This window comes from Phacochoerus africanus, chromosome 4, assembly GCF_016906955.1.
Source record: "Phacochoerus africanus isolate WHEZ1 chromosome 4, ROS_Pafr_v1, whole genome shotgun sequence".
NCBI lineage: Eukaryota > Metazoa > Chordata > Mammalia > Artiodactyla > Suidae > Phacochoerus > Phacochoerus africanus.
In genome coordinates this window covers 70494262-70520832 of record NC_062547.1, presented here as the reverse complement: position 1 = coordinate 70520832, position 26571 = coordinate 70494262, and the positions used below count along the sequence as shown (strand labels likewise).

Here is a 26571-nt window from a genome sequence, read left to right as displayed (position 1 = left end):
CCCAGCCTCTGCCAGTAACACTATGGGGCTAAGGCAGGATTTCTCAGTCTTGGTACTGTTGACATCCTGGCTGGATTATTCATTGTGGCGGGGGGCCATCCTGGGCATTGCAGCACTTTAAGCAGCATCCCCAGCTTCGACCTACTCAGTGCCAGGAAAGCACTCCTCTCCCCTTAGTCTTTCCTTTTTTTTTTTTTTTTTTGTCTTTTTGCCTTTTTGCCATTTCTTGGGCCACTCCCATGGCAAATGGAGGTTCCCAGGCGAGGGTTCGAATCGGAGCCGGCCTGTGCCAGAGCCACAGCAACGCGGGATCCGAGCCGCATCTGCAACCTACACTACAGCTCACGGCAACGCCAGATCCTTAACCCACTGAGCAAGGCCAGGGATCGAACCCACAACCTCATGGTTCCTAATCGGATTCGTTAACCACTGAGCCACGACGGGAACTCCCCCTCCCCTTAGTCTTGACAAACAGAAATTTTTCCAGATGTTGTCAAATGTCCCTAGGAAAGGTGGGAGTGGGGATGGCGGCAGATCGCTCCCATTTGAGAACTAGTGGGCTAAGGCAACTAGAACAAGTCGATGGCGTGTAATGATATGTTGAAGATACACTAACGTATATAAAATGAGCTAACAATTAGCTCCTGCTAAGTACTTAGTGCTTCGGATCCGTTAACTCATTCCTCACAGCAGCTGGATGATGTGATGTCTATATGATACACAGAGGGTGAAGGTGACTGCAAGGTGTCACACAGCTCGACGGCGGCAGAGCCAGGATTCATACAAGTATATTCCGGGATCCTGCCCACGCTGAGCGACCCTCTGACGGCCACAGGTCGCTACTGCGCATGCGAGGTCTAGCGCCTCGCCCGAACTGGGGTCAGCGCCCCCTGGCGGCCTAGCAGGGGCGGGGCGGGGCTTGGAAGCATCTTGGCCGTGATGACGCAACGCTCTGACTCACTTGGCCCCGCCCCCCCAGCCCGCTGCCGCTTGGCCATTTATAGAATCCGCGCGGGCTCTGAGGTCAGGGCCCAAGCACGACGTGGGCGGGGTAGGGGAGCACTTGGCCTGACCCCAGACGGGGCAGCCCGGGGTCTCCCTAGGGGGCAGCCCTTTTTGGGTGCGTTTGTCCCTCCTATTCTGGGTCAGAGTCTCTGTATCTTTTGCTCAGTCTTTTGGTCGTTTTGTCGCTCCGCGACGCTTAGCCTTTTTCTGCCTCAGCCCTTGTCTCTTTGTCTCTATGAATCTGCCAGTGTCACTGTCTCTGCCCTTATCTCTGCCCCCATGTCTCCCCTCTCTTATCTCCATTGCTATGTCTCTTGTTTCTCTTCCACGTCTCTGGGTCACCGATTTCCCCTATGTCTCTGTATTGTCTCTGTGCTGGATGCGGGGAGAGGCAGGGAGAGGCAGAGAGAGAGACTTGAGCCAATATCGAGGCCTCAATCCCTGAGGACTCCCCCGTTACTGGCTGACTGATGTGCAGTCTGCTACCGGACTCCTCTCTGGCGTTTCTCTGGTCACAGCCCCTCTGTGCCTCAGTTTCCCATTTAAAAGGGTGGGCTTCCTGGATTGGAGTTTCCAGAAGAGTCCAGGACAGTCATGAAAGAAAAGCCCTGCCTTTCCTTAATCTTAGGAGACCCCCTAGAAACTTCCAGACTCTCTCAGAACTATCTCTGTCTCTCTCTGTCACACTCACACACACACACACACACACACACACTGCCCTTTTCCAGGAGAGTCTCACCCCCTCCCCCTGCACTTGCCTATCTTGGCAGCCGGGTTGGCCATCCCCCACCAGCTGTCCCCTCTCAAAATGGTTTCTGTTTCTGGACAGCTCACTCCATGCTAGGCTCTGTGCCAGGCGCAATCTCACTTAATCCTCATCACCACCCTCTCTGGGGCGAATAAATTCTTAAACCCTTTTTATAGTTAAAAAAAACTCATAGGAGTTCCAGCGGTGGTGCAGTGGAAACAAATCCGACTAGGAACCATGAGGTTGTGGGTTCGATCCCTGGCCTTCTTCAGTGGGTTAAGGATCCATCGTCGCCATGAGCTGTGGTGTAGGTCGCAGACGCTGCTCGGATCCCGCATTGCTGTGGCTCTGGCGTAGGACAGCAGCTGCAGCTCTGACTGGACCCCTAGCCTGGGAACCTGCATATACTGCGGGTGCGGCCCTAGAAAAGACCAAAAAAAAAAGGAAACTCACGGTTCAGAGATGGCAAGTGACTCTTCCAGGGTCACGCTGATCCTGCTGCTCCCAGATCCTTCCACATGATCTCTTAGTGCCCAAGCATGCTCTCACCTTTGCAGTTCCTTCCACCAGGACACATTTCCACAAGACTTCTGCATGCCCTCATTTCCTCTCCTCAGACGCCCCCTCTTCAGAGCAGCCTTCCTGTCCACTTGCTCTAAAATACTAGCATAGGAGTTCCCCTCGTGGCTCAGTGGTAACAAAGCTTTGTAATATCCATGAGAACACGGGATTGATCCCTGGCCTCACTCAGTGGGTTAAGGATCTGGTATTGTCATGAGCTGTGGTGTAGGTCCCAGAGGCAGCTCAGATCCAACATTGCTGTGGCTATGGCATAGGCCAGCAGCTGCAGCTCTGGTTTGACCCCTAGCCTAGGAGTTTCCATATGCAGCAAGTGTGGCCCTAAAATGACAAAATAATAACAGCAATAAAAAATACTAGCATACCCACACCACCCCCACCCCAATGACTGTGAGAGGATGGGCAGTGGGGAGCTGTTCACCTAAATGTTTGCACCTGGTAGTTGACCTTCACAAAATCTCTCTCCTTCCTTTTTTTTTGCCTGCACCCACAGCATATGGGAGTTCCTGGGCAAGGGATCGAAACCAAGCCTCAGCAACAACCTGAACCACTGCAGAGACACAGAGACAATACCAGAACCATAACCTACTGCACCACAGCAGGAACTCCAAAAACTCATTTTCATAAGCGATTTTATAAAAGCCTCCCCCCCATTCTCTCTTCATTCATTGCTTTTTCTTGTCATAGTCCTTTCATCTTGCAAGCACAGAAATTTCACAGAGGCAGAGCTTTGCTTGTTCTGTTCACAGCTCTATCCTCAGTGCCCAGAAGAGTACCTGCACACAACAGATGCTCAAAAAATGCTGAGTAAATGGAATTAAAATTGGTGAGCCAGGACTTAAACCACATCTGTTTGAAATGTTGGTGCTTAACCATGCACAAAGAAGGGCATAAATTCCCAGCACCTCCTAGATTTAAGACAGATGAGGTGAGGGTTCCCGTTGCATTTTCGTTCCAACCCTCCCCAGAAGACCAGGAGGAGGAGAGAGAAGGGTTGGGTCACAGGCTGTGGCTGGGGTTATTCCGGGCTGTTTTACAGCTGCCCATGCCCTTGTCCAGCCTTGAGCTTTGCAAGATGTTTTGTAGGGAAAATGTCTGGTGTAACAAGAGAGCTTTTTTAAAAAGTGGACTAGATTGGCAAAAACCAGTACACCTGACAACACACAGTGCTGGGGTGGCTTAGGGAACATGGTTCATGGGTATGGGCAGCTTGTCAATAGCTTTCAGATAAATGTCCTTATCTTTTGTGGTGGTTAATTTTAGGTATCAAGCTGATTGGGTCAGGGGATGCCCAGATTCTTGGTCAAACGTTATTCTGTGTCGTCTGTGAGAGTGGGTTTTTGGGGATGTGGGGGGGGTTGCGGGGGGGGGTGCTTGTTTTTTGGCCTTGCCTGTGGCATATAGAAGTTCTTGGGCAAGGGATGGAACTCAAGCCACAGTAGTGACAACACTGAATCTTTAACCACTAGGCCACCAGGGGACTCCTGTGAGGGTGTTTTTGAGTGAGATTAATATTTGAATTTACAGATTAAGACAGATTACCATCCCCAACATGAATGGGCCTCATTCAATCAGTTGGAGGCTTGAATAGAACAAAAAGGCTGATACCCCCCCCTCGACCCCCGCCAGAGTCCAGTAAGAAGGAACTCCTCATGCCTGACTGCCTTGAGCTGGGACATGGATCTCGTCCTGTCTCCAGACTGGAACTGAAACATCAGCTTTTCTTGGCTCTCAAGACTGGCCAGCTCTTGGACTGGCACTTATACCATTGGCTCTTCTGGTTCTCAGAGCTTCATTCTTGGACTAGAACTACATCATCTACTCTCTTGGGTCTCCAACTTGCCAACTGAAGATCTTGGACTTGGACTTCTCAGCCTCCATAATTATGTAAGTCCATTCCTTATAATAGATCTGTGTCTGATATATATATATATATGATTTCTATTGGCTCTGTTTTTCCGGAGAACCCTGCCTTTCTAATGTACCTTCTGAATCAGCACATCTCCTTTTTAGGACATTCCTAAGAAGTACAAGTTTGGGTGTGAAGAATGACATTATTGCAATGACCTTTTAATAACAAGTCACCCTGTAGATCTATCAACAGGGATCGTGTGAAAAAGATAAAGATGATGGCAGAATATGCAGCACTGTGTTTCCACTAAATAAAGGCATTGTGGTGCTATGGTTAAGAGTGGGGGCTTTGAATCCATAGTCCAGGGGTTTGGGACATTTCCTGGTGTTTCCTGGCCGTGTGACTTCAGACAGGTGTCTTAACTTCTCTGTGCCTCAGTTTCCTCCTCTGGAAAATGGACATATTAATAGTGTCTGCTTCAGTAGGCTTGTTTTTAACTTTTTATTTGGAGATAATTTTAGGCTTACAGAAAAGTTGCACAAATAGCACGGAGTTCCTATATACCTTTCACTCAGCTGCCCCTACTGTTAACATCTTACATAAACATAGTACATTTATCAAAACTAAGAAATTAACCTTGACACAATACCATTAATAAACTACAGACTTGGTTTGGATTTCTGCAGTTTTTCTACTCATGTCCTTTTTCTGTTCCAGATCCAATCCAAGATCCCACACTGCATTTAGTTTTCATGTCTTCTTGGACTCTTTAGCCTGTGATAAAGGCTAAAGATTTTTCATGACCTTGACTTTTTTTTTAAGAGTGGGGGGGTAAGGTGGTAAGGGGTGGTGGTGGTTTTGGTAGTGGTGGTGGTTCACCTTGACACTGTTGAAAAGTACTGGTCAGTAGCTTTGTAGCCTCTCAGTTTGGTTTGTCTAGATTAGACTGGAGATTTTGCATTACTGGAAAGGATACCAGAAAGGTGATGTCTCCTTCCCATACCAAGGGCTTATGATGTCACTATGACTCATTGCTGGTGACGTTAACTTTGATCCCTTGGTTAAGGCGATGTCTGCCAGGATTTCTACTGTAAGGCTATTTTCCTCCAGTTGTTTTGAGGGCTGCATGTTGCAGGATCTACACCAGAGCTTCACACATACTATTGTACTCTTGTTAAATACCTATATATATGTAAATGCCTGTGTTTGGATCGACTCCTTCTGGAAGGGCAAATAAGAAAATGAGAACCGCAAATGCCTCACTAGGAGGAAGAACACTGGGAGCTCTGAAAGACCATGGCCAAGGTGGCGGCCCCACCACCTCCCGCCGGCGCCTTCATCCACCACCCAGCAGAGCGAGCTAACTGTGCCGGCTCATAGCTGGACAAGCCCAGCAGAGGGCAGTAGCACTCCCAGCAGCTACCCAAGTGGCTGTCAACGTGCGGGGGTGGGGTGCTCAAGCCTTCCTGGACCGTCAGTTGATTGGCTGCCGACCCGTTCAGATCTGCCAATCACAGGAATCTTGATGAGACCGATGTGCTTCGGCTGTGCAGAGTCGTTGAGGCGTTCTAAGGGTGTCTTTCTGTCCCCATGCCAGCGCCCTGAGTCATGGAAACCAAAGAACTGCAGAAGTGGCTTTAGGGGGGGGCCGATAACCTTCCTTGCCTGGAGCCTCTGCCAGCCCCACATTTTAGTGCTAATGTATTTGAGTTATTAACAGCCTAAAACCTCCGCTTTCTAAGGGAGCCCAGGAGTCCCGCCTCCCCCACTTCACTCTGATCTCCTAACATTCACTCCAGTCGAACCACACAGGGCCTTCGCAGTTGTTCCTTGTGACCAAAGTGTTCCCCAGATCCCCAGATGGTTCACTCACCTCCTTCAGGTTTGTTTGCTTTTTGTTTTTGGTTTTGGTTTTTAGGGCCACACTCGTGGCGTTTGGAGGTTCCCAGGCTAGGAGTCCATTCAGAACTACAACTGCTGGCCTACACCACCATAACATCAGATCTGAGCCATGTCTGGGACCTACACCACAGCTCATGGCAACGCCTGATACTTAACCCATTGAGCGCGGCCAGGGATAGAACCCACAACCTCATGGTTCCTAGTCAGATTCATTTCCACTGGGCCATGACGGGAACTCCTCCTTCAGGTCTTTACTCAAAGGTCATCTATTCAGTGAGGCCATCTCTGAATCAGACAATTTCAAACTGCAAACCACCTACCTCCCTTCTTCTGCTACACTATTTTCTGGATCACTTACCATTTGTTTTTGTCTTTTTAGGGCCACACCTGCTGCATATGGAAATTCCCAGGCAAGGGGTCAAATCGGAGCTACAGCTGCTGGTCTACACCACAGCCACGGCAGCTCGGGATCCGAGGCACATCTGCAACCTACTCCACAGCTCACGGCAATGCCGGATCCTCAACCCACTGAGCGGGGCCAGGGATCGAACCTGCATCCTCATGGATACTAGTCAGATTTGTTTTCACTGCGCCACAACCTGAACTCCCTGGATCACTTGTCATTTTTTAAGTAGAGTTTTTTCAAAATTGTGTTAGAATATATGACATAAAATTTATCATTTTTTTTGTCTTTTTGCTATTTCTTGGGCCGCTCCCGCGGCATATGGAGGTTCCCAGGCTAGGGGTCCAATCAGAGCTGTAGCCACTGGCCTACGCCAGAGCCACAGCAACGCGAGATCCCAGCCGTGTCTTCGACCTACACCACAGCTCACGGCAACGCCAGATCATCAACCCACTGAGCAAGGGCAAGGACCGAACCTGCAACCTCATGGTTCCTAGTCGGATTCGTTAACCATTGCGCCACGACGGGAACTCCTAAAATTTATCATTTTTAAGTGCACATTTCTGTGGTATTAGGTGCATTAGTGTTGTGCAGCCATTGCCACCCATATCTAGAGATTTTTTCATCTTCTAGGGCCAAAACTCTGCCCCCACTAAATACTAATTCCCCATTCCCCCTCTTGCAACCTCTGGTACCCAGCACTTTACTTTCTGTCTCTATGATAAGTTAACTACTTAAGGTACCTCACATAACAGCAATCATATAGTATTTGTCTTTCAGTGACTGGTTTATTAACATAATGTGCTCAAGGTTCATCCATGGTGTAGTATGTGTCAGAATTTTCTTCTTTATTAAGGCTGAATAATATTCCATTGTATGTATAAAAACATTTCGTTTATCCATCCATTGGATCTTGGACGTGTGAGTTCCTTTGGCTATTGTGAATTATGCTGCTATGAACATGGGTGTGTAACTATGTTCAGGTCCCTGCATTCAGTTCTTTAGGATACATACCCAGAAGTAGAATGACAAAATCATATGGTAACCCCATTTTTATTTATTTATTTTTGCTTTTTAGGGCCACATCCATGGCATATAGAGGTTCCCAGGCTAGGGTTGAATTGGAGCTGTAGCGCAGGCCTATGCCCCAGCCATAACAATGTCAGATCCAAGCCACGTCTGTGACCTACACCACAGCTCATGGAAATGTCAGATACTTAACCCACTGAGCAAGGCCAGAGATCAAACCTGCAACCTCATGGTTTCTAGTCGGATTCATTGCTGCTGTACCACAATGGGAACTCCGCCATCTTTAATTTTTTTGAGGCACTTCCATACTGTTTTTCATGGTGGCTGAACCAGTTTACATTCTCACCAGAAGTATACAAGAGTTCCACATTCTTCAGAGCTCCCTGGTGGCTCAGGAGGTTAAGAATCTGGCATTGTATCACTGCTGTGGCACAGGTTTGACCCCTGCCCTGGGAACTTCCACATGCCACAGGCACAACCAAAACATTGGAAACAAGACTTCCGTTTTCTTCACTTGTTAGATTCTTTTTTTTTTTTTTTTTGGCCACATTCATGGCATATGGAAGTTCCCAGTCCAGGGATCAAACCCATATGGCTGCAGAGACCACACTGGATTCTTAACCCACTGCATCACAGTGGGAACTCCTTAGATTCCTTTTTTTTTTTTTTTGTCTTTTTGCCATTTCTTGGGCCACTCCCATGGCATATGGAGGTCCTCAGGCTAGGGGTCAAATCAGAGCTACAGCTGCCAGCCTACACCACAGCCACAGCAACGTGGGTGTTATTGAGTCACCCTGAGTCTTCTCATTGGGGGGTGGTCACAGCTTCAGGCTCCTATGCACAATTTCCCCTAGTTTGGCCCAGGTCCAAGCCGGCAGCAGGGTTGAGGGAAACTCTTCCAGACTGCTTCAGTTCCTCCCCACACTCTGCTCTGGGGCACTCTGAGAGGGCTCCTCTGCCTCAGGCCTTGGACAGCATGATTCAGTACATCCAGAGGATGTTAAGGATGTCTGGGACCAGCACAGCCAAGGTCATCACTCCTTGAATTTTATTCTATTTATTTATTTAGGCCATGCCTGCATCATGAGGATGTTCCTGGGCCAAGGATCAAACCTTTACCACAGCAGTGACCTGAGCTACAGCAGTGACAATGCTGGATCCTTCACCCACAGAGCCACCAGGGAACTCCAACCCTCAAATTTTAGGATGGCATCACAGTGGTGCTGGTTGTATAGACTACAGCCATGGCCACCCCATTTGGCAAGGCAACTGGTGAGTATGGAGCAGGTGACTATACTAAGGAAGCAACTGTGGACAGGATAGAGGGGGTCGGGAGTGAAGGAGAGGAAAGGGAATACCAGAGAGGAACAGGATGCCCCCCAAACATCCCCTAAGACTCAAGTGCCCCAAACTGACAAAGGGCTGTGAGCAGACACACATATGGGTATAGGAGTCTGCAAGATAATACAGCCTGCCCCAGGGCCGGGGAGAGTTGGAGAAGACAGTGGCAGGGTAATTAGTCAGGCATGCAGAAGGCAGTCACATGGGGCTGTCACAAGAGACTGTTGGCAGGCTTCAAAGGTTGGGGTTAGCTCCAGGAACATTCACCCATTCATTTACTCTTTTTTTTTTTTTTTTGAAACTAACACCTATTGAGCTGCCCCCATGTTCCACGCTGGGGACACCACACCAATCAAACAACCAACCAAGGGACTTCCTGTTGTGGCTCAGTGGGTTACAAACCCAACTAGTATCCATGAGGATGTGGGTTAGATCCCTGGCCTTGCTCAGTGGTTTAAGGATCTATCATTGCTGTGAGCTGTGGTGTAGGTCACGGACCTGTCTCAGATCTGGAGTTGCTGTGGCTGTGGTGTAGCCTGGCAGCTGCAGTTCTGATTCGACCGCTATTTTGGGAACTTCCATATACTGCAGGTGCAGCCCTGAAAAGAAAAAAAAAAGGCAAAAACAAACAAAGAGCACACAACCAAAATCTGTCCTCTTGGAGTTGATGGTAACCAAGTCCACAGGAGATGTTCAACATGTGCAGGTGGGGAGGTGGGAGAGGTGGTGTCTCCAGGGGTCTTTACAGAAGCAGTAGAAATTGGAGTTCCCTGTGGCCTAGTGGTTAAAAGATCTGGTGTTTTCACAGCTGTGGCTTGCATCACTGCTGTGGCATATGTTCCACCCCTGGCCTGGGAACTTCTACATGCCATGCCGTGTCCAAACAAAAAAAAGTAGTAGTAGCTGAAGAGAGAAACTGAATGGTGACACGGAAACCTTTGATCCCAGTTGTGAGGAATCACCACCAAGTCTGAAAGGAGCCAGGTTCAGAAATGGGCAGGGGACTCAGTGAATGTGACTCTGGGTCTCATCCAGCTGGATCCCATCTACCACATAGCCACAAACAAAGAGCTAGAAACTCAGCAACAGCCCCCACTATGGTTGGGTGGACAGTCAAACACAGAGAGAGGCATAGGAACACACCACTGTCACTCACAGACACAGCCCCACAGTCAGAATGGACCACTGTTGAGGCACAGTCATAAACACACATTGTCATATACTGTCACTGACATACCGATGGTGGAGGGGCACCCATACGAGTCACACCCATACAAGTCAGGGACACACAGTGTTACAAACACATACCAACAGTTGGACACAACTACATAATGGAATCCCACATCAGAGACCACCCCAGATTGGCATTGTCAGTCAGACCTTTATACTACCGCTGGGACACAGAGGTTTCACACACACACACACACACACACACACGAAGTCAGAGATTCATATAGGTACAGGCAGACACTGGTAGACACAATCACACACAGATATGTAAAGGGCTGTAACAGTCACATGTGTCTTGATGGTGGGACAATCATTTATCCACAAGTTGGGGACACATAGGGTGTCAAAAACACAGTCATCAACCCACTAGTGTTCAGACATGCAATCACACACACATTATTGCATGGACCATCAAAGAAATGTTGACACACCTAATCCCAGCCCCTCAGAATTCTGGGACAAATTCCACATCCTTCCACACACACACAATGACAGACACCCAGAAGCTGATACAATCACAAGTGCACATGCAGCTACTGACACGTGGACACACAAAGTCCCACATGTACCAATGTCCACACTGACCTGGCTCACACTGACACACGTGGGGACTATCCCTGACCTACCCTCATACAGCCACACACAAATGTACACACCTTTGTTTGAGTTCTGAGAAACTACGAAAACCCATGAAAACATCCACACTCTATCGCAATCTCACACACACATACACACACACACACACAATTGTGAACATGCACACTACCCTACAGGATCCTCAACCGTCCAAGTGAGGGAGGTGGAATAAGGTGTTAGTGTGAATCCCCCATAATAACAGTAGCAAACGCTTACATGGCTGTTCTGCATAGATTAACTCCATTATTCCATAAAACAAAGCCTAAAAAACAAACAAAAAAACCAAAAAAAACCTCTACGAGGTTATTATAATTGGCCATTTCAGGAGTGAGACAATTGAGGCACAGATAAGTTAAGCACTAGTCCAGACTCCAGGAGCTAGATTAGCAGTCCTTCTTCCCTAACGTCAGCGCCGAATCAGCGCCTGGCACACAGTAAGCCCTCAAATGTTCGCTGAAAAAATGAGGGAATCCACATTACTTAGACCTTTAATATTTCATTCCCGTATTTCAGGTGGGGCACTAGGACTGTCAGTTGAGTTCACCCGCTGCCTGAGTCCAGTATCTCAGCTCCGAAACCGCACAGTCACTCCTTGCCGAACCAAGCTCGCTCATTCGTGGGGAGTCCAGCTTGCCTCGTTAGGGGAGGGGCCTGACTCATCACGAGGCGGGGCCAAGGTCGCTCCGCCTTTCTATTGGTGCTCCTTTCTTCGAGGCGGGACCTCTCTTAAACTGGCGTTGTTGATTTGCCGGCTCCCTGGTGGCCCGTGACCCGGAAGATCTTCGTGCAACATGGCGGCGCCCAGGGGCAAGACATAACCGGCCCGGATTCCGCGGCCGTCCGCGTGAGTAGGTAGGTCCCACGCGGGGAGGCAAGCGTGAATTTATGAGCCCTGGGGCAGCCCCTTTGGGGCCAGCAGCGCGGGAGGGCGGCCCCAGGAGGATCCCGGCTGCCGGGGCCAGGGCACCGTGACCTTTTCGGGTACACGGCGGGACGTTCCGAGGAGAGCTGCCTTCTGTACCCGCCTCCCCACATCCCTAATCTCTAATCTTGGAGATGAGACAGCTGAGGCTCAGAAAGGTTAATGCCATCTCCCAAGGTCACGCCACAGGTTGGCAGCTAGGCTAAAGTTCGCCTCTTTCTCCCAAGGGCGTCAAAATCCTAGCAGCCAGCCTCAGAGCTGCTGCAGGTACACCCTGCCTAGGGGTTCAGATTTATAGAAGCTTTGTAGAAATTTAGCTCTTCTTATTCAATTGATACTTGTTGGGTACCTACTATAGCAGGCACTATCCCAGGTGCAAAAGAGACAGCAAAAAGGAAGATAGACAAAAATCTCTGGTCTCTCAGGAGAGCTAGACGTTGAACAAATCAGAAGTAAGTGAAACGTGACTTCAGATGCTAATTGCTAAAAATTCATTCATCAGGATGATGGGGCTTTAGATTGGGAATGGGGCAGTGGTCAGGGAAGGCGTCTCATTTGAATATAGATCTGAATAACCAGGCACAGCAATGAACTGACCTGGGGAAGGAATTTCCAAACAGGGAAAAGCAACCTCAGAGGCTCTGAGACTAAATAAAGTCAGCTTGTTTAAGAAACAGTGTAATGGGAGAGTTCCCTGTTGGTCTAGTGGTTAGGATTCAGAGCTTTCACCTCTGCAGCCTGAGTTCAACCCCTGATCTGGGAACTGAGATCCCACAACAAGCTGCTGCACACTGCAGCCAAAAATAAATAAAAATTAAATAAAATTTAAAAGAGAAATAAATGGTGTAGCTGGAGCTTCCAGTAATAACAGTTGAGTTTGGAGGGATGGAGCCTGTCTTATTTTTATCTCATGTGACGTGCAACTAGTGACTTTAGCCAGAGAACACTTTAGTTTACATTTTAAAAAAGCTCCCTATGACCACTTTAGGGAGAACTGGCTGGAGGCAGGTAAGGAAAGGAGTGTAGGTAGATGAAGAGAGGTCATGGACTGGAGTTGTGGCTTGCAGATGGAGAGAAATGGGATTGTTTGAGGTGGATCTGGATGTGGCAACATGAGCAGCTGATGAATTGGTTGGGGAAGTGAGGAACACAGTGGACTCAGAACCAGGTTTGTGATTGATTGACTAGGAATGATGGTGTAATGACATCAGGCAAGGATGAGATGGAACAAGTTTAAGTAGGGGCATAAGTTAGGCGCAAAATAAGTTTGAGATGGCTAGGTATACACCAAAGTGGCAGTTAGGTATGGAAGCTGGAGCTCAGGGATGGTGATAACCATTGGGAACTATCAGCACATAGATCTTCATTTCTCAGACTTTAACACACATAAGAGAAATGTGGACTTTTGTTTAAATGCAGATTCTGCTTCAATAGGTCAGGGTTAGGGCTGAGATTCTGCATCCAAATAATGATGCCAATACAGCTGCTCCCTGAATAGCAAAGGTTTAGATTAAGGTCTAATCTCAGCTGGATGTTAGAGTCATTGGAGTGCTTTAAATGCTGATGCCTGGGCCCTACCTCTAGATATTCTGATACAATATATCTGGGGTATCGCCTGGGCATGGGGATTCTTTAAAGCTCCCTAGATAATGCTGACATGAACAAGGTTTGAGAACAATGAGAGCTGCCTACAGAAATACAGAGAGAACACCTCTCTTGGAAGCTGAATGATACCTTAGGGTAGCAGACAGACAAGTTCAAAGTGTAGGACTCTTTGCAGCATTATTACTCAAAATACAGCATTAAGCATCACATAGAAGTTAGATTAAAAAAGTCTTTGGCTCCACCCTAAACATTCTGAATCAGAACCTACATTTTAACAATATTCTCAGCAATTCATCTGCACATTCAAGTCTGCAAGCACTGCACACTTTAGAGAAGGAAGCCAGTCTTTCTGATTGGCTGAGAAACAGGCCTGGGGGCTAGGAAGAAAATCAAGAGTGCTAAGGTGGGAGGAGGGCATCACCCATTCCAGATACCTCTGAGAAACTGAGTAAAATGAGGCCAGAGAAATAACCACTGGCTTTGTTAAATGTAGAACATGCAAGGGGTCTTTACAGGAGTGGTGTCAGTGGAGTGGCTGGGACAAGAGCCAAACTGGAGACAGTGAAGAAGTAACATGTAGACCCCTCTTGGGAAAAGCTGTACTGTAAATAGAGCAGAGATGTGGAACAGAGGTGGAAGGAGATGCTAGAGAAAGTTTAAAGGGTGATACGAGTGATCCAAGTATGTACCAACTCATTTTATGAGGCCAGCATTACCCTGATACCAAACCAAACAGACACAACAAGAAACAAAAACTACATCCCAATATCCCTTACCAATATGGTTGCAAAAATCCTCAACAGAATACCAGCAAACCAATTTTGGCAACATAAAAAAAGATTATATACATCATGACCAAATGGGATTTATCCCAGAAATGCAATATGGGTTTAATATTTGAAAACCAATTAATGTAATATACTTTTCTTTTTTGCTCTCTTTGGTCTTTTTAGGGCCACACCCACAGCATATGGAGGTTCCCAGGATAGGGGTGGAATTGGAGCTGTAGCCGCCGGCCTACGCCACAGCCACAGCAGTTCCAGATCTGAGCCAAATCTGTGACCTACACCACAGCTCACAGCAACACCAGATCCTTTACCCACTGAGCAAGGCCGGGGATTGAACCCACATCCTCATGCATACTAGTCAGGTTTGTTAACCACTGAGCCACGATGGGAACTCCTGTAATATACCATATTAATAGAATAAAGGAAGAGTTCCCTGATGGATCAGTGGGTTAAGGATCTGGTGTTGCCACTGCTGTGGCTCTAGTTGCTGCTGTGATGTAGGTTCAATCCCTGGCCCAGGAATTTCCACATGCCATGGGCATGGCAAAAAAAAAATAGAATTGGAGTTCCCGTCGTGGCGCAGTGGTTAACGAATCTGACTAGGAACCATGAGGTTGCGGGTTCGGTCCCTGCCCTTGCTCAGTGGGTTAACGATCCGGCGTTGCCGTGAGCTGTGGTGTAGGTTGCAGACTCGGCTCGGATCCCGCGTTGCTGTGGCTCTGGCGTAGGCCGGTGGCTACAGCTCCCATTCAACCCCTAGCCTGGGAACCTCCATATGCCGCAGGAGTGGCCCAAGAAATAGCAACAACAACAAAAAGACAAAAAAAAAAAAAAGAAAGGAAGAAGTAAAACTATGTCTATTTGCAGATGACATAATCTTATATATAGAAAACTAAGGATCCAAAAAGCTATTAGGACAAATGAGCAAATTCAGCAAGGTTGCAAGATATAAGATCAACATGTAAGAATAAATTATGTTTCTATACACTACCAATGAACAATTTAGAAATTAAATTATACAATAGCTTCATAAAGAATAGATATTTATGAATAAATTTAACAAAATAAGTAAAGAACTTTTACACTGAAAACTAAAACTTTGTTGAAATTAAAGATGATCTAAAATGGAGAGTTACCTTCATGGCTCAGCTGTTAATGAACCCAACTAGGATCCATGAGGATGTGGGTTTGATCCCTGGCCTCACTCAGTGGGTTAAGGATCTGGCATTGCTGTGGCTGTGGTGCAGGCTGGCAGCTGTTGCTCCAGTTCGATCCCTAGCCTGGGAACTTCCATATGCCACAAGCGTAGCCCTAAAAAGCTGATCTAAAATGGAGAGGTATCCCATGTTCATGGATCATGGACATTAATATTGTTGAGACACCAATATTTTCCAAATTGATCTACCGATTCAACACAGTAGCTATCAGAATCCTAGCTAGGTTTTTTTTTTCCAGAAATTGACAGCTGATTCTAAAATGTGTACATAACAGTGAGGGACCCAGAATAGCCAAATAATATTGTAAAAGAAGAACAAAGTAGGAGGACTTAACACTTCTCAATTTCAAAACTGACAGGAGTTCTTTTATGGTACAGTGGGTTGAGGATATGGCGTTGTCACTGCTGAGGTTTGGCCTGCTGCTATGGCCTGGGTTCGATCACTGGCCTGGGAATTTCCATATGCCATGGTCGCAGCCAATACAAGCAAACAAAACTTATGAAGCTACAATAATCACAACAATGTAGTACTGACATAAGGCTCAACATATAGATCAGCAGAACAGAATTGAAAGCCCAGAAGTAAGCCCTTACATTTATGGTCAGTTGATTTTCAACCAGCATGACAAGGAGAAAAAAAAAGTTTCAACAAATATTAGGAGTTCCCATTGTGGCTCAGCAGTAATGAGCGTAACCAGTATCCATGAGGATGTGGATTCTATCCCTGGCCTCATTCAGTGGGTTAAGTATCTGGCGATGCTGTGAGCTGTGGTGTAGGTCGCAGAAGAGGCTTAGATCTGGCATTGCTGTGGCTATGGCGTAGCCCAGCAGCTACAGCTCTGATTTGACCCCTAGCCTGGGAACTTCCTTATGGTGCGGGTGTGGCCCTAAAAAGATCAAAAACCAAAAAAAAACAGTACTAAGAAAACTGGGTACATACATGAAGTGAACCCTAAAGAAAAACACGGAGCTACTGCTGGGAGGCAACAGGATCAGTGGCATCAGGGAGCACTGGGACACAGGTTTAATCCCTGGCTCAGCACAGTGGGTAAATGATGCAGCATTGCCGAAGCTGTGGTGCAGGTCAAGACTATGGCTTGCATCTGATCCTTGGCCTGGGAATTCCACATGCCACAGGGCAACCAAAAAATTGAACAAAAGGAGTTCCCATTGTGGCTCAGCTGTAATGAACCTGACTAGTATGCATGAGGATGCAGGTTCGATCCCTGGCCCTGCTCAGTGGGTTAAGGATAAGCGTTGCCATGAGCTGTGGTGTAGGTTGCAGGTGTGGCTCAGATCTGGTGTTACTATGGCATAGGCAGCAGCTGCAGCTCTGATTGGCCCCTAGCCTGGCAACTTCATATGCTGAGGGTACAGCCCTAAAAAGAAGAAAAGAAATTGGACTTTATCAGAATTAAAAATGTGTGCTGCAAATGATAACATCAAGAAAACGAGGAGTTCCCGTCGTGGTGCAGTGGTTAACGAATCCGACTAGGAACCATGAGGTTGCGGGTTCGATCCCTGCCCTTGCTCAGTGGGTTAACGATCCGGCGTTGCCGTGAGCTGTGGTGTAGGTTGCAGACGCGGCTCGGATCCCGCGTTGCTGTGGCTCTGGCGTAGGCCGGTGGCTACAGCTCCGATTGGACCCCTAGCCTGGGAACCTCCATATGCTGCGGGAGCGGCCCAAGAAATAGCAAAAAGACAAAAAAAAAAAAAAGAAGAGAAAATGAAAAGAACTCAAAGAATGGAGAAAGTATTTGTAAATCATAAAGGTCTAGAATATATAAATAACTCAATGATAAAAAGATAACCTAATTTTAGATAGATAAAAGATCTAAATAGATATTTCTTTGAGGAAGATACACAATGGCCAGTAAGCCCATGAAAAAATGCTCATCATCATTAAGTTTTAGGGAATGCAAATCAAAATCACAGTGAGATACCACTTCACACCTATTTGGATGTCTGCAATCAGAAAGACAGATAATAACAAGCATTGGCACAAATGTGGAGAAACTGGAACCCTTAAACACTGCTGATGGGGAATGTAAAATGGTGCAGCCACTTCAGAAAACACTTTTGGCTGTTCCTCAAACACAGAATTGCTGTATGTCCCAGCAATTTGACTTCTAAGTATATACCCAAGAGAAGTGTAAACATGTTCACACAAAAACTACACAACTCTTCATAGCAGCATTAGTCATAGTAGTCAGAAAATGGGAGGCGAGGTCCTGTCGTGGCACAGCAGAAACGAATCTGACTAGGAACCATGAGGTTTCGGATTCAATCCCTGGGAATCCCAGCAGCTGTAGTTCTGATTAGACCCCTAGCCTGGGAACTTCCATATGCCCGAAAAAAAAAAGGGGGGGAACCCCAAATGTTCATCACTTGATAAATGGATAAATAAAATGTGGTTAAGGGAGTTCCCTGGTGGCCCAGTGGGTTAAGGATCCAGCGTTATCACTGCAGTGGCTCCGGTCGGTACTGTGGCGTGGGTTCAGTCCCTGGCCCAGGAACTTCCACATACTGCAGGTGTGGCCAAAAAATAATTTTTTCAAAAGTGGTTAAATTCATATAATGAAATGGGGGGGCAGTGAAAAGGAATGATACATGCTACGACAGGGATGAACCTTGAAAACATGCTAAGTGAAAGAGGCCAGTCACAAAAACAGCACATGTGATTCCACATATATGAAGTGCCCAGAATAGGCAAATTTATACCTAGTAGATTAAGGGGTTGCCTAGGGTTGAGAGTGAGGGGAAATGAGAGTGACTGTTAATGAGTATAGGCTTTGGGGGGAGGTTGACAAAAGTGTTCTAAAATTAGCTTTCATGATGGTTGCACAATTCTGTGAATATACAGTCGACCCTTGAACAATGTAGGCATTAGGGGTGCTGACCCTCCGCACAGTCAAAAAATCCAAATAAAACTTAAAGAGTCGACTCTCCATATCCACAGTTCCACAGCCTCAGATTCAACCAACTACTGATTGTGTATACTGTGATACATATTTATTGAAAAAAAGCATGTAAGTGGAACCACACAATTCAAACCCATGTTGTTCAACCACTCAAAAAACAGTACTTATACTAAGGGTGAACTGTATGGTATATGAAAAAAGCTATTAAACAACAAAATGATCCAATAGAGAGGGAGACCAAGGCAGGAGCTAATTTCTCAAGATAGTGAAGGGTCTGGCCCAGAAGAACAGGGACCCTTGATTGCAACTGTTCTTTAAACTCCACCTTGGGTATGAGGGGCCAGTGGAGCTGATGACTTAGCCATGTCCTCTGGAATGTGGCCTTTAGCAGGTGGGCTGCCAGCTGATTCCCTCTCTTCTCTCTTCCTAGGTGGTTGTCCCACAGGCAAAGGCATGAGCTGGGCCCAAGCCGTTCTGCTGGCCCGGGGCCTTTCTCGGGGCTGGGGAGGCATCTGCAGCACCGCCCTCACAGGAGCCCCCTTCTCTCAGGTAACTGCATCATGGGGTGGAGAGAGGCAGGCAGGCAGGCCTGGAATTTGCTCCCAAGCCCTCAGAATACATCCAGTGAAGCCCGCCCTGGGGGATCTGGGTGAACCTGTCTTCTCTGAGGGCCAAATGAATGTCTCTTATTCATTTTAAGAAGTGTCAGTGCCCCTGTGGGTGAGGAGGTTGAATTTGAAATTAAGAAGGTCTGGGCTGAGTGGATGTGAGTATGGACTCTGAAACTCCTGCATTCACTTGTAAAGATGTGAGCAAAGGAGTTCCCTAGTGGCTCAGCAGTTTAAGAATTCTGCATTGTCACTGCTGTGGTTGGTGCCAGTTCAATCCCTGGCCCAGGAACTCCCACAGGCTGCGGGCACAGCCAAAGTACAGGGAAAAAAACAAAAAACACGTGAGCAGAAAATTCAATTTCCCTCCCCTGCCCTAAGTGACCAACAGCCAGAGACTGCAACAAGGATGGCGATGCTGGTGATGACATTAACATCTCCCTTATTGAGCACCTCCCTCTTCCAGGCCCTGTGTGAGGCATTTCAGTTGCATTATCTAATTTGAGGGGTCTCCCCTTCTTTTGGGCATTTTCAAGTTTTTCTGCTTTTTACCCTATGCACATACCACCTGTAGCAGGGATGAATGTATCCCCCCTTTTTCAATTTAATTTTTTTATTATTATCATTGTCTTTTTAGGGTCACACCGGCATATGGAAGTTCCCAGGCTAAAGGATGAATCAGAGCTGCAGCTACCAGCCTATACCATAGCTCACAGCAATGCCAGATCCTTAACCCACTGATGGAGGCCAGGGTTCGAACCCACATCCTCATGGATACTAGCCAGGTTTGTAACCTGCTAAGCCACAACAGGAACTCTCTCCCCAACCCCCCTTTAAAAACAAAAAACAAAAAACAAAAAAACATTGCCTTACCTAAGCAGGATATCAGGATGGCTATTGGGTACAGCAGAGCACAGGGCTCCAATCTCAGCTCTGCTGCTTTGAAGCTGTGTAACACCAGGCATCTTGTTTCATCTCCCTGCACCTCGATTTCCTCATCTGTAAAATGGATACACGAAGAGCATTCCTTCAGCGGACAGTTAAAAAGATTAAATGAGCCTCACTCTCAGAAAATGTTCAACAGCGCCTGGAAGTAAGAATATTCAGTAGTAAATATCAGCACTCTTTTTTTTTTTTTTTTTTCTGGCCATGCCACAGCATGCAGAAGTTCCCGAGTCAGGGATTGAATCCAAGCCATAGCTGAGGCAACTCCCAGTCCTTTAACTCACTGCACTGGGCTGGGGATCAAACCCATGCTTCCACAGCAACCCAAGGCACAGAAGTTGGATTCTTAATCCACCTCACCACAGCAGGAACTCCCTGAAATCTTTCTTTTGAATAGGTAGTTACAGCAGACAATATAGTTCAAAATTTGAAAGTTCTGAGGCCCTGCTGTGACAAGGGTCTATCCCGTTCTTGCCTGGCCACCACTTATCTCCCCTCTTTAAAGGCAAGATGTTGCCCATTTATTGTATTTTCTTCTGGAGATACTTCACAGAAGCAAAAAATATATGTCCATACAGTTGATTCTCATTATTTATAGTAACTTTCTAGAAAGTCACCACATATGCTGAATTAGTGAATATCAAACTGTTGCTGCCAGGGAATATATGGGGTAGGGTTCCTGTGAGCCTTTGGTCACATTTTTATCAACCAATCAATCATAACCTTATTCCTATGTGTGCTTCTGTTTAAAGACATCTTAAGGGAGTTCTTATCATGGCTCAGCAGTAACGAACCCGACTAGTATCCATGAGGATGTGGGTTTGATCCCTGGCCTCATTCAGTGGGTCAAGGATTCGGCATTGCTGTGAGTCCTGGTGTAGGTTGCAGATGCATCTTGGATCTGGTGTTGCTGTGGCTGTGATGTAGGCCAGCAGCTGCAACTCTAGTTCAACCCCTGGCCTGGGAACTTCCATATGCCACAGGTGCAGCCCTTAAAAAAAAAAAAAAAAGATATATTGTTGGAGTTCCTGTTGTAGCTCACAAGAAGTAAATCAAATGCATCATAGACCTGAATGTAAAATACAAGACCAGGAGTTCCCTGTTGTGGCTCAGCGGTAATGGACACAACTAGTATCCATGAGGACTTGGGTTCGACCCCTGGCCTCACTCAGTGAGTTTAGGATCCAGCGTTGCCATGACCTGTGGTGTAGGTCACAGAGCAGCCTGGGTCCTTCATTGTTGTGGCTGTGGTGTAGGCTGACAGCTACAGCTTTGATTGACCTCTAGCCGGGGAACTTCCATATGACACATGTTTGGCCCTATAAAACAAAAAAAAAAGATGTACTATTGATTCATTAATGTTGAACTCACAGCCAACAGCACTATAACTTGTGCCTGAGCTTACCTACCATATGTATTTTCTCTGTAGGGAACAGCAAGGCCCTTCTTGCACATAGGAACATTAGGGAGGCTTGGGGGCCTCTTTCAACAGCAAAACCACCAAAACAAAAAGACACAGAAAATGTGCACTAAATCAACCTCTAAAAGGACACTTGGAGTTCCCTGGTGGTCTAGTGGTTAAGGATCCAGTGTTGTCACTGCTGTGGCTCGGGTCACTGCTGTGGTGTGGGTTCAGTCCCTGGGCTGGGAACTTATGCATGCTGTAGGTATGGCAAAAAATAAATAAATAAATAAAATAAAAAACATAAAAGGACATTTCTTGACAGCATGGAAGCCAAAAGAAGGAGGCTGAGCATCGCCTTGTTCAATCTAAGCTGGGAATGTAGGCTTTAGGCAACTTGAATTTTCTACCCCACTGTATGCATCTGCAAATAGCTGGAAAGCACCAAGACTTTTGGCTTTGGGATTATAGGTGAATTTAGCAAGTAGGCAGATTTGCAAATATGAAATAAATTTTGTCATCTTTTTTTTACACAAATGGGAACGTGCCGTACACACTGTTTTGCAAAACCTTGCTTCTTTTAATGATACAGCTTAGAACTCACTCCAGGTCACACAAGACCTCCTCCTTGTGCCTACAGCAGTAGGTGCTCTTTGTCCTGGTTCACTGCCATTTGCTAAATTATTTCCCTGCTAATACACATTTGGGCATTTCCACTGACCCAGTGGGAAGCACAGAAGTCATTTTGCGCAGGTGCATTTAGAGATGTCTGGGTTTTTTTTGTTTTGTTTTGTTTTGTTTTTTGTCTTTTTGTCTTTTTGCCATTTCTTGGGCCGCTCCTGCAGCATATGGAGGTTCCCAGGCTAGGGGACTAATCGGAGCTGTAGCTGCCAGCCTACACCAGAGCCACAGCAATGCAGGATCCAAGCCGCGTCTGCAACCTACACCACAGCTCATGGCAACGCCAGATCCTTAACCCACTGAGCAAGGCCAGGGATTGAACCCACAACCTCATGGTTCCTAGTCGGATTCGTTAACCACTGAGCCAGGACGAGAACTCCCTAGAGATGTCTGATTTAAATACCAGGATTGCTGTGTCAGAGGGTGCGTGTTTGTCTTCATGGTGAATATTGCCAAATTGCCTCCAACGGAGTTTTACGATTACTGCTCACACTTTGTAGTGGGGCCTTATCTTGGCTCTGTAACCAAAGCACCACACTTCCTTGGTGGCCCTTGGGGCTGCCCACTGGCACCTTTCCCAGCAAAAAAACCAGCCCAGCAGCCTCCCAGGGGCACTGGGAGGCACCAGATTCCAGCAGTGCCTCTCTGTCTGTAGGTGCCACTCCAGGCAGCACACGGCCTTCACTGCAGCACAGCCATGCACACCCTTGACTCATCGCTGGTCCCGCACCCACCCAAGCCCCCGAGGAGGCCCATCAAGGCCCTGGCACTCCACGAGGAGCTGTTTAGGAAGGCACCAGATGGGACACGGGAGAAGGCGAGCTTTGTGCAGGCCATACAGGACTTTGCGCAGTACAACGTGCACAAGAGGGGCCACGTCGACTTCATCTACCTGGCCCTGCGCAAGATGCGGGAGTATGGCGTCGAGCGGGACCTGGCTGTCTATAACCTGCTGCTTGACATCTTCCCCAAGGAGGTCTTCCGGCCTCGCAGCATCTTCCAGACCATCTTCTACCACTACCCACGGCAGCAGGAGTGCGGGATCGCTGTCCTGGAGCAGATGGAGAACCACGGTCAGGCCAACAGGCCAGCTCAGGCATGGGGGTGGGGGTGGGGGGCTGCCTCCCTCTCCAAGGTCTCGGGCCCTCCATGGCTTTTTGGCACTAACTCCTCTCCTCCTCATCTCTCAATCTGTCTGGCTTCCTCCCCTGCCCACCCCATCCCCATTCCTTGCTCATCCTCAGCTCCCATCTTCCCTTCTTTCTTCTGCCCCGTCCCTGAGGCTCTGCCTGCATCTGCCTGTCACAGGGGTGATGCCCAACAAGGAGACAGAGTTCCTGCTGATTCAGATATTTGGACGCAAAAGCTACCCCATGCTCAAGTATGTGCGCATGAAGCTGTGGTTCACCCGCTTCAGAAACATCAACCCCTTCCCTCTGCCCCGGGACCTTCCTCAGGACCCCGTGGACCTGGCCAGGTTGGCCTTGCGGCACATGGAGCCCGACCTCAGCGCTAGGGTCACCGTCTACCAGGTATCCACTCCTGTCCACACCTTTGGCCACCTCCCTGTAGTGGAGGCCCCCTTCGGTAACCCCAAGTGATTGTGGTGAGACGGGGGAAGTTCCCTTGCTGAGCCTCTGCTAGATTCCAGGGCCCTCAGAACAGCCTGACCTCTGACGTCTGCTCCTGCCCCTCTCCCCACACTCACTGTATTCTGGCCCTGGCCTATCTTTCTGTGCCTTAAGCGATCTGTCAGTTCCCTCCTCAGGCGTTTATGTTCACTGTTCCCTCTGCCAGGAACACCCTTCCCCAGGGACTTCACCTCCTCAAGTCTGAGCTATTCTTTCCCTCCCTGTCCTCCACAGAGCCAAACACTGTGACTTGCTTCTTGTGTCTCTCTCCTGGACCATTCTGTTCATGTGAAATTCTTTTTCTTTTTTAAATTTCACATGCACTGAGCACTTAGCATGTGTCAGGCATTGTTCTAGCGTTTTAGAACCATCTCAAGTAGGTGATGTTATCGCCCCCATTTTTTTTGAAATGGCAGTAGTAGGTGTTTATTTTTTTTTATTATAGTTGATTTACAATGTTGTGCCAATTTCTGCTGTACAGCAAAATGACCCAGTCATTCTTTTCCTCATATCATATTCTATCCCAAGAGATTGGACACCGTTGTCTGTGCTATACAGCAGGACCCACCATTGCCCATTCTAAATGTAATAGTTTGTACCTACTAACTCCAGCCTCTCAGTTCATTTCACTCCCTCCCCATCCCCTTGGCAACCACAAGTCTGTTCTCTATTCTGAGTCTGTTTCTCTTTCTAGGGCCGCACCTGTGGCATATGGAAATTCCCAGGCTAGGGCTCAAATCAGAGCTGCAGCTGCCAGCCTACACCACAGCCCACAGCAACACCAAACTCGCATCCTCATGGATACTAGTTAGGTTCTTAACCCGCTGAGTCACCAGAGGGAGCTCCTGTGCCGTATTTTAGATTCCACATATAAGTGACATCATATGGTATTTGTCTTTCTGACTTATTTCACTTAGTGTGAGAACCTCTAGCTGCATCCATGTTCCTGCAAATGGGATTTTTTTTTTCTTTTTTACAGCGAGTAGTATTCCATTGTGTATATGTACCACATCTTAATCCATTCATCTGTCAATGGACATTTAGGTTGTATCCATGATGGCTACTGTGAATAGTGCTCCTATGAACGAACATACAGGTGTATTGCTCCCATTTTGAAGTGAGCAAACTGAGGCATGGAGGGTACAGTGACTTGGCTAAGGTCACACAGACAGTGGCAGAGCCAGTGGGCTGGCTGCAGGGTGCCATGTGAGCATCTCCATTGTCAGCAGCTCTTGCCAAATTGGATAGAAGCAAGAAGGTGGTCGGCTTGAGTGATGTTGTTGGAGGCCCAACAGACAGGCCCAAGAAAGGCTCTGAATTTGCTGGATTCCCCCTTCCTCGTTTCTCTCTCTCCCGCCTCTGTAGGGGCTGTAGGGGCTGTGGGAGCTGCAAGCTTCCACCTTGACTTTTCCTTGCAGATGTCTTTGCCTGAAGACTCCAAAGATGCAGTGGATCCCACAGAGCCACACATTGTAGGTAAGGTCCTGCGGTTGGGGCGCCAAGTTCCCACTGGACCTGCTGGGTGCACTTCCTGGGCCTTTGGGCACAGCCCCTCAACCAGGACACCCCAGATATGTGTGTCTCCACACCAGGAATCCAGAGTCCTGATCAGCAGGCCGCCCTGGCCTGCCACGACCCAGCCCGGCCTATCTTCGTCGAGGGCCCCTTCTCCTTGTGGCTTCGAGACAAATGTGTCTATTACCACATCCTCAGAGCTGACCTGCTGCCCCCTGAGGAGAGGGTGAGGGCCCAAAGTGGGAGTCTGGGGTGGGGAGAATGAGTAGGCTTAGAGATAAGGAGGAGTGTGGGAGGGAAGGGGGGAATGGAAGAGCAGAGACCCAGGGGAGAGGTGGCAGGTGACTGGGACATCCTGGGCCTCTGACCCTGCCTGCACCCTCCTCCCTGGGGTAGAAAGTGGAGGAGATTCCAGAGGAGTGGAGCCTCTACTACCCGATGCAGCTAGACCTGGCCTACGAGAGGAGCGGCTGGGATGACTACAAGTTTAACATCAATGAAGGTACAAACTGGGATGGATAGGATTCCGAACACTGCATGGGATGAGGCTGGAGTCGAGGGGTAGAGCCCAGGTGGCGACCTAGCCCAGTAACACACAACAGAGGCCCAAGTACGTGTACACACACACACACACACACACACACACACACACCTCACCTCCTAAGGGCTCCAGATCTGTCTGCCTCAGTCATTTCCTCCTACACATTTATGGAGCACCTCTGTGCTGGCTACTCGGCATGACCCTCAGGCAGTTCAGGCCAATGGTGGAACAGGCAAGTTGCATTCTTGAGGTCCCAGATGAGGAGCACACAACTCAGTCTCAGGTGGGAGTCAGGAGGCTTTCCTGGTGGAACCTTGAATCAGGAGGCATCACCCAGGTGAAGTGTGGGATGGACAGGTTAGGCAGACGGATGGAATAGCTTGAGCAAAGGCTTAGACACACACAAAGTCCAAAGGAAGCTTAAAGCTCTCTTGGCCTGAAGGGGTGTGGGCATGAGGGACTGCTCCAGTTCCCACTGCACAAACTAAGGGCCTGTCTCTCCCAACAGTGGAGGAAGGCCCTGTCTTCGCCATATGCATGGCGGGTGCCCATGACCAGGCCACACTGGCCAAGTGGATCCAGGGTCTGCAGGAGACCAACCCAGCCCTGGCCCGGATCCCGGTGGTCTTCCGCCTGGCAGGGTCCTCTGGGGAGCTTCTGGCGTCCTCCTCAGGGCCGGAAGTGTCCTCCCCACCCCCATCGGAGGGCCAGGAAGAGGAGGACGACAATCAGCAGAGACAGCAGCAGGGCCAGAGCTGAGCCTGAGCGGTCATAGGTGCACAAGCTGTGGACCGGTGTGAAGGGGTGAGGTAACCTTTGAGTGTACAGCAAATAAATAAAAGTTTTCCGGCTTGGGGCTGCCTGGCCTCCTCTCTGGCAGTGTGGTTCCCAGCCCCTTTAACGCCTGGTGTCGCGGCTTCTCAGGGGCCCGCCAGCATTCAGAACTGACAAGTTGGGGCCCAGGCCTTCTGTCTCCCTTCACCTGGCCCTCACTCTTTCCTTGTCATCCCCAGAAAGCATTCAGGATGAAGGTGCGGAGGAAGAAGGCTCCAACCCCCCAGGCTCTACAGG

The 26571-nt window shown here is 48.1% G+C and overlaps 1 protein-coding gene and 1 long non-coding RNA gene across 3 annotated transcripts; one reads left to right on the top strand and one right to left on the bottom strand.

Annotated features, from left to right (window-relative positions):
• Positions 1-4676: 4676 nt before the first annotated feature.
• On the bottom strand, positions 4677-26013 carry LOC125125733 (uncharacterized). Its single transcript, XR_007134468.1, has 3 exons — positions 25617-26013; positions 19659-19784; positions 4677-5785 (listed from the first exon to the last, which is right to left on the bottom strand). It is a non-coding gene; the product is annotated as an uncharacterized LOC125125733 (long non-coding RNA).
• Positions 11481-26356, top strand: ECSIT (ECSIT signaling integrator). Of its 2 annotated transcripts, XM_047777155.1 has the most exons (8): positions 11481-11577; positions 18608-18726; positions 22469-22886; positions 23122-23345; positions 24863-24920; positions 25037-25185; positions 25356-25461; positions 26009-26356. In XM_047777155.1, the coding sequence occupies exons 2-8, from the start codon at positions 18631-18633 to the stop codon at positions 26257-26259; spliced, it is 1302 nt and encodes a 433-aa protein (XP_047633111.1). In that variant the 5' UTR covers positions 11481-11577; positions 18608-18630; the 3' UTR covers positions 26260-26356. The 2 variants fall into 2 exon arrangements, with proteins under 2 accessions (XP_047633111.1, XP_047633112.1); XM_047777156.1 differs by lacking the exon at positions 18608-18726 and having other exon boundaries at positions 11486-11577.
• The last annotated feature ends 215 nt before the right edge of the window (positions 26357-26571 follow it).